General features: G+C 34.9%; 1 protein-coding gene across 3 annotated transcripts in view; it reads left to right on the top strand.

Annotated features, from left to right (window-relative positions):
- Positions 1-15,921, top strand: part of PDS5A (PDS5 cohesin associated factor A) — an 84,860-nt gene that overhangs the window by 41,932 nt on the left and 27,007 nt on the right. For all 3 annotated transcript variants that reach the window (XM_054825607.1, XM_054825608.1, XM_054825609.1), the window contains exons 9-17: positions 576-691; positions 1,479-1,573; positions 2,461-2,606; positions 8,737-8,888; positions 12,263-12,376; positions 13,023-13,104; positions 13,718-13,766; positions 13,887-14,026; positions 15,524-15,639. In XM_054825607.1, the coding sequence (XP_054681582.1) occupies positions 576-691; positions 1,479-1,573; positions 2,461-2,606; positions 8,737-8,888; positions 12,263-12,376; positions 13,023-13,104; positions 13,718-13,766; positions 13,887-14,026; positions 15,524-15,639 (1,010 nt within the window). The remainder of the gene's footprint in view (positions 1-575; positions 692-1,478; positions 1,574-2,460; positions 2,607-8,736; positions 8,889-12,262; positions 12,377-13,022; positions 13,105-13,717; positions 13,767-13,886; positions 14,027-15,523; positions 15,640-15,921) is intronic.

The raw sequence follows: 15,921 nt of genomic DNA, 5'->3' as shown, positions 1-15,921 counted from the left end.
GTTAATTTATCCTGATTGGGGGTATAGGTTTTTTTAATAAAAAGTTATTTGTCTTTCATAAGATGGTAAGTGGACAAGAGAAATAATTTCATGCTTGTATGTGTACATATTAGGGTATGGTGGCAACAAACAAAAATAACCAAGAAATAGGTATTTTATGAAATTATATATATCTTTTATTAATGCACATCTACTTCTAGCATCTTTTCTACACACATAAAATAGTCTTAAAGTATGTTTTAAACCAGTATGTTTTAAAAGTATGTTTATTGTTGAAATTGTTAGGGACATGTGTTTTTCCAAACTACTGTGTGTGGGTTTTTATTCCTGAAAGAGAAGGAATTTTCAAAGCACAGCCACCTATTCAATGGCTGTAATATGTTAACTTAATAGGTATTTGTATATTTTTACTCATATTCATCTAATACTCTAATTAGGGAGGCTGAGGATTATCAGAAATTATTTCAAACTCACTTTTTAATCTAACTTAAAAAAGCGGAAGGAAAAGGAAGCCAGAAATTATTATTAAGATGTTATGGATAATGATTTATAGTTCCTTTTACATGTTTTTTTAGAGCAATGATGGAGAAGAACGTTTGGCTGTTGTTCGACTTCTGGCTAAACTCTTTGGCTCCAAAGATTCTGATCTGGCCACACAGAATCGTCCTCTTTGGCAGTGCTTTCTTGGGCGGTAGGAGAAACAGGGATAGAATTCTGAATTTCTATTCATTTAATTTTTGAATTTTCTAATAGTATTACATTTTTCATTCTGTTTTTAGAGGATCTAACTGTTTGTATTTGAACAAGCTCTTTTGTTAAATCTTTGAAGCAGAGAATTGCGTACAGTTGTATTTTAGAATGAAAAAGCTTGAAGGACTACTGCTATATTGCTGTCAGGTCTGGGAATATAGGTTAAATAGAGAGCACGTTACATGTGTAGCAGAAATTACATGATAGATATGCCAGCATTGTTTGAAATTTCATCCTGTTCAGCTGTATGTTTTATTTGGCATTTACCTTTTTGAGTGAAGAAATATTTCCTTTTAAGTAAATATACAGATTTATCATTTTTGAAAAAGTGAACATTTTCAAATGGTGCATGTTATATGGCAATTTATATTTTTATAATTTCATATATATATATGAATATACATATATACACACACACACACAATTGACCGTGTATGGAGAATTATGTTCAAAAGTCAATGGGCAAAATTCATTGGGTCAGCATTTCATCTGCATGTAGTGTATTCGTCCTTTAGTTTTAGTCCTGACTTAATTTCACAAGAAATAACATAAAAATTTGTATGAGGTACATTATGGAGATAAATTCAAAACATTTCTATTGTATTATTTTGCCATATAAAATTACTCTAATAGTTAATGGAACTATCAACACATGTTGCTACATAGAGAATAATCTTGATTTGCAAGGCTAATTAAAAATTAACATTCATCATCTTCTGTCCCTCTAGGTTCAATGATATCCATGTCCCTGTGAGATTAGAGAGTGTGAAATTCGCCAGTCATTGTTTAATGAACCATCCAGACTTAGCAAAAGACCTCACTGGTGAGATGCTCATACAGGGGTTTAGAATAATTTAAGAAATGAGCAAGGAAAAATGTAATTATTTCTGTACATAGCAGTATAGTTCTAAAATGTATCAAGTCCAATGCTTGATGCTGGATGGAAGAGCTAACTACTGAGTAATTGCTTCCTGCTGAAGGCAAGCGCTAGTTATTAGAGAGAGAGGAATGTGTGACAATGTGTGGACTTTGTCAGAGTCAGTCTTTAAGAAGCTACCCATTGCAGAATGAGTTTTAAAGTAATTTCAGATTCTAATGAAACTTTTGGCAAGTCAAAGCAAATTCTGGTGCAACATCTTGATTTATTTTCAAAAACAGTCAGCGTGTTCCCCAGTGCTCTCTTTCACTGAGTTTAAAAAATGCCATTGTGCTGATCTAAACGATGAAGTTTCTTTCTTCACTTCACTTCAGCACCGTTTTAACTATGAGCAGAATTTCAGGGTTAACTGAAAATACTGTCCTTTCTTGATGCAAGCTAACCTTCAGCAATTGTCAGTATTTTTCATTTATTATTTACCTTCTTAGCTCTTTGGGAAGGAAAGACTCTGCTCTTTTTATTTCTTCTCACCCCCTACCCCCTTTATTTTCAATATTTTCTAATCAGCTTTATTTCACTTCATTGCTTGTTGCAAATGAGGTTATTGTAAAAGCTTTTATATTCTTCTGATATTTACAGTTCTCTAATTGTTTTGTATTTAACATAGAAAATGACGGAACAGATGTTTCCTGTAGGCAGTTATATGTTTAATAGATTATATGGTTGTGATATGTGACTGACATTTAATTGTTTTAACATTATTAATACATCGGAATACATCATATCTACATAAAAAAGCCAAACTTTTCATTGATTGTTTCTGATTGTAACAGAATATTTGAAGGTTAGATCACATGACCCAGAAGAAGCCATTCGACATGATGTTATTGTTACAATTATTACTGCGGGCAAGAGAGATCTTTCTTTAGTCAATGACCAGCTGCTTGGTTTCGTAAGGGAAAGAACGTTAGACAAACGGGTAAGTGTTAATATTTTATTTTCAGGAATATCTGCTTCTAATATAATTTGGTAAAAGTAAAACAAAAAAAACAAGGCCATAGAAACAGAGAAACTTAGAGTTGACTGTCAACTAGAATGCTGTGGGGAAAAAATAATTTTCTTACCAGAACATCTTAATGGAGATTCCGTGTTATGGAGGCACCAATCAAGTGTTGTCAAGCAAATAAGATCATTAACTTGTGAGGAACACAATCATATTGTAAGAACATAAAAATTGCCACATATGTTTAGGCCAAAGGTCCCTATAACACAGTTTAATTCTCACAGTGGTCAGTTTTGGCTTCCAGCAATTTGTGATTTAAGGATTTCTTAAATCTGCTTGGTCATGTTCATCATAGCTCTCAATGGAACTTTATTCCATGAATTTATCAAATTCTTTCTTGAACTTATTTGTACTCTATAAGCATCTATAGCATCTGCATCAAGTTTAATGCATGTGTGGAAAAAGTAACTTCACTTGTTTTGTTTTAATTTTGCTGGATATCTTGTAGTTCTTGCATTATGTAAAATAATAAATATTCTTTAACCCACTTAAAATTAATAAATATGTATACCATTTCTTCTCTACTTTCCAAGCTAAAGAATCACCTCATTAACTTCCACACAAACTGATTATTGCATACTTCTGATCATTCTTGTCTGGTTGTTCTATATCCTATTGGAACCAAGATGACCAGACTTGGCCGTGGCATTCAAGGTGTGCACCATGTTGTGTACATACTTTCTGATATTTTTTTTTTCTTAGTCTTTAACCTTCTGTTTGTCTTTTATGCTATTTCTGAGCACTGAGCTGACAATTTCGGAAAACATCCATGTTGACTTCAGTATCTTTCCTGAATAATTTTAGATGATACATTGCCCAATACTATACATGCAGAGTTAATGTAGATGGCAAAACCTAGCCTTAAACTGAATTTCTTTCACTTCATATTGTAATGATTCAGTAGCATGTCATTTTTCTGCAGTTCTTCCTTACAATGTTAGATCTGACTACCTCAGTAAATTTTATACATGCTGTTCAGTTAATTTTCTAATACTTTTTCATATGAAAAGTGTCACAGATTCCCTTCTGACACCATCAATAGGTTCCCTTCTTTCCCTTCTATGTGAAAACCAGTCATTTATTTCCACCCATTGTCTCTTATGTTTTAGTTAATAATTAATTCACAACAGGGTTTTTATTTTAAGATCCTCTGGTGTGAGACTTTGTTGGAAGTTTTTTGGGATCCTTATGCATTTTACTGATATACTTGTGTGTCTGCTAGAATCTATTTTTTCTTGGACAAAATGTCCCGTTATGTAAAGTGTAATGACACCTTCCCATAACTTCATTTTTCAGCAGTATCTGCTCTTTGTTGTTGTTACTGTTTTGTTTCAACCTGTTTGCCCGTTCAAAATCAGATGTTCTGGTGAGTGGCACTCTGTTCCTCTTGGGACCCTTTTGTTTCTTTCATATTTTCTGTATTCAGTCTGTTCATTGACAGATTGCAATAACAGAATAGTTAGTGTATATTGTTTCTAAATTCCTGTAGAAGTCATGGATGGCATACCACCTGATCTTAATAACAGGAGCAGTAACAAAATCATTAATTTGTTTAAAAATGTCTTCTAATGACACTTCAAGAATGACACTTCTAATGACGCTTCAGACCTCTCTCCTGGAATAAATTTTGTTTGTCTTTGAGCCCTACAAAAGGGTCTGGAAGGCTTCTTGTTTCTGGAGGCTCTGGAGAAGATGTTGAATTAATATGCTTTTAATAATTTGCTTCTGAAACTTTTGCCATGCTTCGTCAGGGATTTACCTTCAACTTGCCAGAGCTTATACTCTTTCAGACGTGGCTCCATGCTCTTTGGAGGATGATGTTTTAATAGCAGACTTCACTGTGCTGTGTAGCCCTGTTGATTTTTTTGTTGTTGTTCCTTTTTGATAGGGGGCATCCTTTCCATAACCGGTGTCATTCTAGCTGGTTACTTTAATTCTAAAATAATTTTCTCTTTTTTCTGTTCCCCTTTTTAAATGAGATTGTGCAAGATGATAGCCTTTTCTCAAAATCTATTATAGTAACAAAGAGAAATACTGATTTTGAGTATGTTCACTATAATAAAGCATTATATTATATTAATACATTCAATTAGATGTACCTGCAGCTTGACCTTGCACATTTCTCAGGAGTGATTAAGACCACCTTTCTTCTTTTTCAGACATTAAACAGACATGCCCAAAAATTCATTTATGAGATCTAAAAACTTTTAGTGCAACCACCACTTCCCACTGGGGCTTCCACCTAGTCAGAATGGGATGATCGTTACTGTGTCTAATATATAGCGTCTCTGTTCTCCTTTAGTGTGTCACCGTCGGTAAGAGGCAGGCAGTTGTGCAGCTGTACTACTCATTTCTACAGAGCTAGGGATTTTCAGTTCATATAGCCTTAAACCCAATGTGGTCCTTCTTAATGTTCCTAATATGTTTGACTCGGTGATTTCACACAAGTCATAGGTTTGATGATATATTACATTTCAAGGTTAGTTGCTTTTTCAGGCATTCATCAGTGAAGAATAACTTCACCTCTAGCTGGTGTTTCTCTTGTAAAAATCTCTGGAGAGAGCTTTAATGAAAATACATCCTGAGGAGAAATCAAAATTGAAGATTGACTAGAAATGATTACAACAAATACTTAGCATTTGAAGTAGACCTTAACAATGTAGCATGTCTTTGTAAATATAATTAGTATTATAAAGTGAATATCAAGGACTTGTAAGCTTCCAGCATTTTTTTTAGCATTTTTCTCCAGTTCAGGAGAGGGACGTGTCCCTGTAACTGTCTTTATATTTTCTATGTAGGATTTTTTCAGTTCCAGACATAGTGCATTATACCTATTTTAATTATTCTTTTGCTTTAAAGAACTTGATTATCTTCTGCTGACTGCATTTACCCCTTGTAACCAGGTTTCTGTTGGACTAATCTATTGCAAAGTCCTAAGTGATCATTCATCAATTTGACTTAATCTAATTCTTTTTAGGCTTGCAATCATCTATCAAAAGAGTATAGATATTACTATAAAAAGAACACTTGTCCAGTAGGCTGACATAAAATGCTGATTGTTTAAACACATTAATATGTCATTTAAATTCTGCCTTTTTTTCTTTATGAAATAATGTGGAATCTAGAAAAGTTTAAATTTAAATCATGCTAACTATTATGCCATTAATGTGATCTGTTTTTTCTCTTGACCATATTCTAATTGGTACAGTATTAGTAAAGATAGCCTAATGACTTTTTTAGGGTCAAAGTTTTTTGGCTAAAAGACATCACTTCATTTTTTAAAAAAATATCCTTAGCCAACTTGATCTATATGAGCATTTGCCCAAGGATTACAGCTATTAAAAAACAAACCACATACCCCCCCCAACAAACCCCACCGCCACCTATAGTTTTCAAATCCATTTTTATTGGTCCAGTTGGAAAAGTAATTCTGGGAACAGATGCTTCCCAAAAACTGGAATCCAGTCTTTGGTATGAATTGTTCCAAGGAATTTTCCATTGCAGCACTGTCTCCAGGATCTTTCCAGTGTCTTCACTTTTCAGAATCATTAGTTTCAGGAGATATTTTTAAAAAAAAAAAAAATTTTTTTTAAAAAGCTTCAGGTACTTTTCCTTAATACTGGAGTAACCTTAAGAACCTGAAAAGTTAGAGTTTTCATAGCTGACTTCTGTTCCCATTTTTCCCAACAGCCTTTGTGGTCTAGAGACTTAGTTGCTTTGTGAGAACAGACTTCCGCATCATCAGCTTGAAGTCAAAAGCTATAAAATGAGGAGCCATAGGAACACACTCTCATTTTCTATTTCTCTTTATGCATTTTTCTGCATGTGTTAGTTTTAACTCCTTCTCTGTGTGTACTAAAAAAGATTTTGGCTTTTTCCAGATGAAGGAGAAAGATTTTAAGATTTTAATATTCTTAACTCTATGGAAGCAATAGGTTAGCTATTCCAACAGGTAAGGGATTGTCTTGAACTTTCAATAACAGATTTTTCTTAACTCAGCACAGCAGTCTTCAGTGAAGGAGTTTAATTATGCTGGTTAACCAAGGAAGCTAAGACTGATTCAAAATTCAAAAGAATTTTGACAGAGTAGTAATTCTGATTCTGTTAGCTGTGTTCATTGATCTGTTCCCTTTGATTATTACGTTACCCGTTATTTTCACTTGCCTTCATCTTTTACCCTACTGTATGCTGTTTGAGCTTTAACTCTCAGTAGCATCTTACTCTTCCCCCCTTCCCCCCCCACCCCCCCCATATGTCCTGTTCAGTGTCTTGCTTCCATGTTGTCTCAAAGCATTCTCTAAGGAATTCTGTCCAGTGCCTCCCATCTTCTGCCTGAAACTGCCTTTCTGCATGCTCTGACTTGCACTCTCTACAGTAATTTCAGTGATCAAAGATCTATTGACAATCCAAACCTCCTTTCCTTATAACCCCTTGTTGAGTACTCTGCTTTCATTTGAGGCTTAAATTTTCTAGAATCATTTCTTGCAATCCTTCTCTGCTGTTTTCTGACAATAGTTTTGCTGTCTTTCCTGTTTCATATAGGAGATCTGATGAAGCTATCACTTGCATTGGAAGAGTCTATTTGAATGCAGAAAAATACTGATACTTTTCTGAAAATGTTTCTCTTTCAGAGCTTTATTTCCTTTAAAATGTTTTTAGATCACAATGGGTGTGAACAAATTCCTGCAGAGAAGTTAAATGATAATGTCTATTTATATCTAAAATTTTTCTCTTTCGTGAAATCAAAGTATTATACTATATACTGTCAAAGTCATTACTACCTTGACCTGTTACTTGTGGTTCTAATATTTAAGAAATATGTAACAAAATACAATTTTTTCCCATTATATCTTCTTGATATAACTTATGGTGACAGCTAGTGGTATCTAAGGCTGTTGTGCTGACATAAGCCATATTATCTTCAAGATTTTTCTTTTATTTGCCCTTCAAGAAAAGCAAGTCACTCAGTAAAACTATTAAGAAATTAAATGTGCAATATCTCAGTGTTATTAAAACAAGCCCTCAGTTTAACAAGATTGAAGAAGTTATGCACAGTGTGAATGATAGTGTCTACATTTATACTTGATAGGGTGAAATGGTTTGAGCATTGTTAGTCCTTGGAGTTCAAGGCCAGAATTGATCTCTAGTGTGTTCTGCAAGAAATTCTCTCTTTCTGTTTGAATTTCATGCATTTCTTTTAAATGGTGAGGGAAAACGAGTTTCTTCTGAGGCTTTCCCTGTAAATCATTCAGTGGGAGACACTATTCTCTCTAAATTAATCCTCAGTCTGTTCTGGTATTAATCCTTCCACAAGGCAGCATAGGAGAGCTTATGGCTCTTGTTTGTTCAAGTGTTTAACAATGGGACATTTCCTGTTTACATGAGGGGATAAAAGTAGTGGCCACCAAAAGCAAGGATGAGAACCCAGGAACTCCATCTGTGGATACTTAGTCTGGCTTTTCCTGGATTGCTGGAGTCTTGCAGCAATTACTTTGAGGCTTCAGCAAAAAGGACCTCTCCCACTGTCCTGGAAAGTGGCCTAAGAGTTCAAGCCATAGCAGGTTTAGCTAGGCCTGGATCTCCCATTTCTAGACACGTGTGCTATAAGACAGTGTAATACTATGGGGGGAAAGAAGGCTACCACCTCTGATTCATACTTGTCTCCGAACAGAGAAGTCTTTGAAATCTTGGCTCAAGAAGGCACTTATTCAGGCATACGTGTTAAGCTGCACTTAATTTTTTATTTTTTTTATACTGAGTAGCTTCTAGATTGTCTTTGCTCAGCACAGAGGAGTACTGGATTCCTCTGTACATACAATAGTTAATCTGCATAGTACACAGAAGAAACCCCTTATGTAGGCTTTACAGATTCTCATTTAGAGGCTCTAAACAGCATTTTTCAGCTTTTGAAGTGTCTAAATGTAGGAGGTCAGAATGTGGCCATTTTGTCTTTCACACTTCTACATCTTTACTGTATTTTGTATATGTTTGATATTTATTTACCAAAACCACTTCCTGACCTCCTTTTAATTTCTTTCCCCTCAAGTGGCGAGTAAGAAAAGAAGCTATGATGGGTCTTGCCCAGCTATACAAGAAGTATTGTCTTCATGCCGAGGCTGGAAAAGATGCTGCAGAGAAAGTGAGCTGGATAAAGGATAAACTTTTGCACATATATTATCAAAATAGCATTGATGACAAGTGAGTCAACCTAAGCCTTCCTAATTTTAATTGTATAGTGATAAGAGATACCCTGAAAATATGTGCTTATCCTGAGAAAGCTGTTATATCTCATTCTATATTTGTGGGTTTAAGTATGATGTATTTAATTAGTAATCATTAAGGCACGTACTAAGATATTGAGGATGGTTGCATTATCTGTTCATGTATTCATTCTATTTACTGATGGGACTAGATCTGTGATGATAGTAGATTGTCATTAACTAACCACTGCCCAGAAAAAAATTGTCAAATTTTGCATTTACTATACCCAGTTCTTGTTTGCCTTACTACTTTCTAGGGGGCTGGCATATTAAAATCCATGATCTGTGAGCATCGTACATGTACGCACCACAGTACATGCGCAGATATCTCCTTTTGGTATGCTATGTAGAAACAGAGTCCTTAAGTAGAACAAAAGCTGAAGAAATATCAGGGATGCTTCCACTGCTGACTAGTCTTCCCTGTTTTGTCACTCAGTCCCTTTGATTTTTGAAATACGATTTTGGCTTAGAGAAAAGTATTTTGGCCAAGGTTTTGGAAGATAGTTTTCAGCGCTCACTATTAATTCCTTGTCTTTCACAAGGAAAGCCAAACTATGAGATCACACAAAGATACAATTTCAACCTAGATTTTTAATACAGCAGACCTGGAAATCAGCCATTTCTTTGCAGAGTTTCTCAGCATCTTGCTTATACGGTCTGCTACCTCACTCTATTTCGTGCCCTTAGTGGCTAGTCTGAATGGGCTAACAGCATCCTTCAGTTGCCAGTTATGATAGTGAACTCGTACCACTGCAGTGGTGAAGGCTCTCACTTTGTTCATCTGGCTGGTCATAAGTGGGCCAGAGTTACAATTTGGTCAGTTGCCGCCTTTTTAAAAAAAAAAACACAGGGAAATATGTGGTTATGAGATTGTACACAGAGAAATTGCACTGAAAGTCTGCTGAGATAGAAGGATCAACTAGTGAAAAATTAGGAAATCTCCACATAGTTACAAAGCTAATTCTGCATACATATATGCATCAAATATGCTTTAATTTGCATTGAGAGGTTTGTTTGTGTTTTTTCTGGCATGTTAATGTCTCGCTGTCAATACACAGGTTTGATAGTGAGCAGGGAATGAATCAAAGTTCCATAATGAATGGGACAGATGTTTTCAATATTCCTGCTCATGGGAAATGCAGAACACTGTCAGGGAAATGAGGCAAGGAATTTTAAGGAAAGACTGTATCATCAAAGCTGAGTTTGTTTCTCTGACGTGATTTCTTCTGAAAGTCTGATTAAGCCATTGAAACTGGTCTTTTCATGAGTGTGCATGGATTGTATGCTGTTTGTTTTCTGGGTATGCGCACTGAAAGATCGGTGGTTTGATTTTTCAGTGTTCCTCTAGTTCAGTTTGGTACCCTGAATTTAAATCCCAATTCCAGTTTTTAAGGCCGACAATGAAGTTCTTGCTCAGTCATACCATTGGGTTGGTTTCCCCATCTCATAGTGGAGGATTAAATGCATTTCAATATTATCATTGTCAGAATTAGAAAGTTAGTACTTTTAGCACCTGAAGAGCTGTAGAAATGATACAATCTTTTGACAGAGTCCATCCAATCCTTTCAACACACAAACATATGTCAGAATTAGCCAACTCTGCCTGTTTTCCTTGCATAATGAGGGAGGAGGATAAAAACTAACAGTGAACAGCTGTCTGAGCCTTGGAGTATTTTCCATTGTGTGCATGGAATAACGCTAGTTCTTTGAAAAGATAATAGCACAGTATCACACAGTACTCAGGCGTGAAGTGGAATAGAACAAATTTTCTCTACACATCCTTAACGCAGTCACTTGATAATGTTTTTGATGTTACTTGACTGTTGATGTGCATGTCTTCTCAAGACTGAGAACTACTAACTGTTAAGAACTGCTTATCACCCATGTACTCTGAGCTTCTTTGCTTTACAACAGATGTATAGGGAATGGAGTAAAATGATCACATCTTAAACACTGCCCTCCTACCTGCTCTTGATGTGCTAGCTAATGACTTTCCTGACAGGAGAAAAGTATGTCCCAGACCTAGTGCCTATTTGTAAATCTTTGCCCTAACTGACATGGACCTGGGCAGATGTGATACAGTCTCACCATTTGTAATGACAGCTTCTAGAACATGTATTTGTACAGACACGCACTAAGAGCAATGTTCACAAATTAGTAAGATAACTCTGATAACCTCCAGTCTCCTAGTATGTTGAACAGAGATGAAGTCTCCTGAGATCTGAAGATCCTGTTCCCCAAATAATTTAGTTCTTGGAGTCATCAGTAGTAAAATGTACATTTCAAGGGCGACAGCCAGGTTTTCTTTAATATTAACAGGGTGCTTTGAGATAGTAGTGTTCATATTCATGATCATCCTTTTGTTTCTCTGCCTTGCCATCATGCCTCTTGGAATTTTCTTTGAGCAGAAATACGGTGTGTTTGATGTGCACTGCCTTCTGTGCTCTTTTTACAAGGCATTCCTGCAGTACTTACTAGGAATCGGAGTAAAAAAGTTTGTAATTTCAAACACACAAAATATTTTTTCATAAACATCAAATTGTATAGCTGAACATTGTGCACAGCTCTTATTGCTATGGATTAAATGTCTGAATGTTCTTTCATTTGGGGGGCTATAATTAGATGAATTGTACAGTCATATTTTGTAGTTCGAATTTGTATTTTATCTAAAACCTTAAATATATATTATTGTTTTTAAAAAAGATAATTGGAGAATGGTTTTGATGGTTTGGTTTGCTCTCGCTTGGTTTCCCTTTTGCTCCTTTCTTGTATATGTTTTGGGGTTCCTTTGTCTCCACCTTTTTAATGCTGCTTTTTAGCTTCTGTATTAGAAAAAATAGTATTTTCAAATGTTTTTCTTTTTCTCAAATACTACAGTTTTATCTTAACCTTCCCCTTGAGGAGACTTCAGATTTTTACTTTTCCTTCCCCTTGAGTTATATTCTTGTGTTCTTTCTCCTTTATTTGGGCTTTTTACTGTTTGTATCCCTTTCTTTTATGTAAGAGAGTGAACAAAGGGAAATTCTCAGAGCCTATAGAAAAAGGAGGATTTGGGTGGTGACAAGTAAAGCAATTTTTCCCTCTTAGAGGTGAAACTGAAAGAACATGGAAAAGCTCTCAAGAAGCAGTTCTTGCTAATCTATTAACAGTTGAAGGGACCTTTACAGATGAGAAAAAAAGACCACCACTTTTTTTCTTCTCTGTTGAAAAATCTAGTTTCAGTCACTTCCGATATTTCATGTTCTTTCAGCTTGTCCGAAAGGTATCACCACTTTTGGAAATGCACAGTTTTTCTCTCTTCTTTTCCTGCAGATTACTGGTAGAGAAAATCTTTGCTCAGTATCTCGTTCCACACAATTTGGAAACAGAAGAGCGAATGAAGTGCTTGTACTATTTGTATGCTAGCTTGGATCCAAATGCTGTCAAGTGAGTATAGCTTGTATTCAGCAAAAACTTGCTTTCTCAGGCTTTTCCAACATCTGTATTGTCTTACTTGTATTATCAGGTTTTACATAAAAATATAAGTAATTGACACTTAGCGTTATTTGCAAGTAGTATTTCAAACATTTCCTTTTTGTATACAAACTCTATGTGTTCAGTAGACAGAAAGATACCTTGATATTTGAGAAAAATGGTTTTATCCATTTGTTTTCATCCAGTGAGAACAATGCAGAGTTACAAATGCACAAGTAATGACTTCTAGATTTGCCCTATATTAGGGTCCATGATGAAGATCCCTATAACTGAATGCTGGTGGATAGTGGCCCGTTTCTTATTTTGAAAAAGTTCTTTTCAAGATAATTTGGGTGGTTGTAAGACATACTGTGGTTGTCCTGCATATGTGAAATTATTCCAAGTAGAATAATGAGATGTGATATTCTGTAAAAAAAGAAAATCAGTTCCACCTTGTTTGGAATGGTTATTTTTAATACTTGTTAGGTTTTGATTGTACCTAGCAGGTGTTGCATTTGTAAGATAAATAAATGAACAATCTTGTTTACTAATACATCCAGCATGTTCTCGTCGTGAACAAATTGGTAAGCTTTTCTTTTCTGGTTTTGCACTTTTGCAGAGCACTGAACGAGATGTGGAAGTGTCAGAACATGCTAAGGAGTCACGTACGAGAATTACTAGACTTGCATAAGCAGCCCACTGTACGGTTTTGAAAATATTAATAGTTTATTCAGTGGACCTGTTAGACTAATTTACTGGGTTTTTTTAATACTATAGTAGTTATTCAATGTTACTTTATTATTCTGTTGATTTCCATATGTAGACAATGTTACATTCTCATTAAGTAAAGCTGCTTCCAGTAATGCTTAAAGGTATATGGCCTCCTTATGTTTACCATTATTTTATATTACTGGTCAATAATTTTGGAAAAAGTAAAAAAAAATATAAATCCAAGTTTTTTGTCTGCTTTTGACAGACCTTTTTTGTTTCACATTTTATAACATAAAATGGGCTTAGGGGAATTGTTTATTTGGGGTCTTTTTGAGGTCTTTTTGCAACAACTGGTTTTGATATACTGTGTGAATTAGTGAATTTTTCCAGTTCTTTGATATTGCAAGAAGATTTTTTTCCCCCCTTTTTCTGTGTCTAGTAGCTGCTAATGATACTGTTATACTATTCTAGTCTTTATTCTTAATTCTACTCTGGGATCTTATGTTTTTAAGTGCTGCAAAAGAACTAACAGATCAGCTTAAAGGTATATTTTATAAAGGAGATATCACTGATTTGTTTGTTTGTTTTTGCTGTTGTCCTCAGTCAGAAGCAAACAGCGCTGCCATGTTTGGAAAGCTGATGACCATAGCAAGTAAGTGCTAATAAGTTCTATAAACTGTTATTACGGAGTTTCTGGAAATTGTACTTCTGTGAAACTTGGCATACTGAAGTGGCAAATTTATCTTATGTTAAATTGTGTTTAATCATACAGAAAACCTTCCAGATCCTGGAAAAGCACAAGATTTTGTGAAGAAATTCAACCAGGTTCTGGGTGACGATGAGAAACTTCGGTCCCAGCTTGAACTGTTAATTAGCCCTACGTGTTCTTGTAAACAGGCAGATGTCTGTGTGGTAAGGAAATGGAAAAGCAAACTTTTATACTTTAAATATTTGTGCTTAAAACAGTTATTCAAAGTTAATGGTGTCTTTTGGTACCTTAACATGATTTGTATATATTTCCAATTTTCATAAAATACTTTTTTGGTTAACCTATAGAGACTATGGAAAATATAATTTATGATTATCATCTTGCATCCTAAGAAAACATTTGTTCCTTTATTCCTTCCTGGGATTATCAGCATCAAGCATAAAGTCTAAAAGACTAATTTGATTATTTTTAATATTTTACCTCAAGTGTCTCTTTGATGGTTAGGTTCCTAAACTGTCTTCTGACACTGATGAAACTTGTTCTGAGTACCAGCAAGCCAAATATTATACCACCTGCATATTATTCATTTATTTTCCTTCCTAGAAGGTTATTTTGAGATAAGTCTTTCTCTCTCTCTCTCATCTAGTTAACCTCTTTGATGAAAATACACACCTTAATATTAAATCGGACTTTTCCAGAGATTTACAGATTGTGCTAATAATCACAGGGTTGTTTTTTTTCATTATGGTCCCAAAATAAATTAAGCAATTTCATTGACAGAAATCACAATAGAGAGTATCAATAAACAAACATAGATTTCTTGGGTTTTGTCTAATGGCTCTGAAACTGTCAAGGAAGAGAACAGAATGACCTTCAGAATTATGTCCTAGCCATTTGATATCTCCTTCCAAACTAGTAAATTTTGCACTTTGGGAATGCAGTGATGCAGTTTCAAGAGGAAGGTTTCCTCCCTCTTCATGAAGATAATTTAGCATAACAAAACAATTTCTTAGTTTCTAGGATCTGCAGCATCCAACCCTTTAGGAGAAGGAAAGTCAAGAAGTCATTTCTTTGAGAGATTTTTAGACTTCTGTTCAAAATGAAAAGTGTTTTCTTATCCACCTTCTGCTGGGTTCGCAGCTGAATTTCATGTTCTTGACATTTGGGGCATTCAGAGGGGAAAAACAGATTTTTGGATTCAAAACATTCATAGGCAAGTGCATAGGGTCTGAACATCTGTTGTAGCCAAGGTAATGTAGTGCTTCTGCACACCTGCAGTAGTGTAGCTTTTAGTGCAATTTTTTTTTGTTGAGCTTATGAAATCTCACACATACAACAGGGTTACCTACAGATTTATGGATTACTCTTGTCAACATAGGTATTCAAATTCTCTCTACATTGCACTTGCTCTCCTTTGATTCCATTTTGGATCTGGCCTGTAATTCCTTAAGAAAATCTGAAGAACCCTCACTAGAAACCTAAATACATCTTACATTTAAATAGTTTGGTAAAGTTATGTCTGCTTTCAGTATAATGTGATAAAGAAAGATTTGGAGATAACAACAGCCTCCCATAAAATACATTTCACTAATTATATAGACAACCTCTGTGGTTAAAACAAGGCTATATTCAGCCTATCAACATGCTTAAGTAGTAAGTAAAATGAATATAATTCTTGTTTGTATCCAACTTTCTTGTAGAGAGAGATAGCCCGGAAACTTGCAAATCCTAAGCAGCCAACAAATCCTTTTCTGGAAATGGTCAAATTTCTTTTGGAAAGAATTGCCCCTGTACATATTGACTCAGAAGCCATTAGGTAAGTTTGAAAGATCATATTAATTCATGAATGATTATAAACATGATTTAAATGACACCAAAAAAAGGGGGGGGGGGATTTTCTTGGAATTTAGATTAATCTATTCTAGCAGTAAACATGCTTTTTAAAAAAAAAAACAGCTACGTAGATCTCTTCATTTCTAGCAGCCTAGAGAATGTGATTTGATTTTGTTTTGGTTTTTTTTGGTTTTTGCTGCTACTTTGCAGCGCTATCTGTAAATGATTTTTAAAAATATAGTAGTGGTTCCTGGTGAAACTGCTG

Source organism: Grus americana, chromosome 4, assembly GCF_028858705.1.
Source record: "Grus americana isolate bGruAme1 chromosome 4, bGruAme1.mat, whole genome shotgun sequence".
NCBI lineage: Eukaryota > Metazoa > Chordata > Aves > Gruiformes > Gruidae > Grus > Grus americana.
Note: the sequence above shows the minus strand (reverse complement) of the source record. Positions and strands in the feature narration are given on the sequence as shown.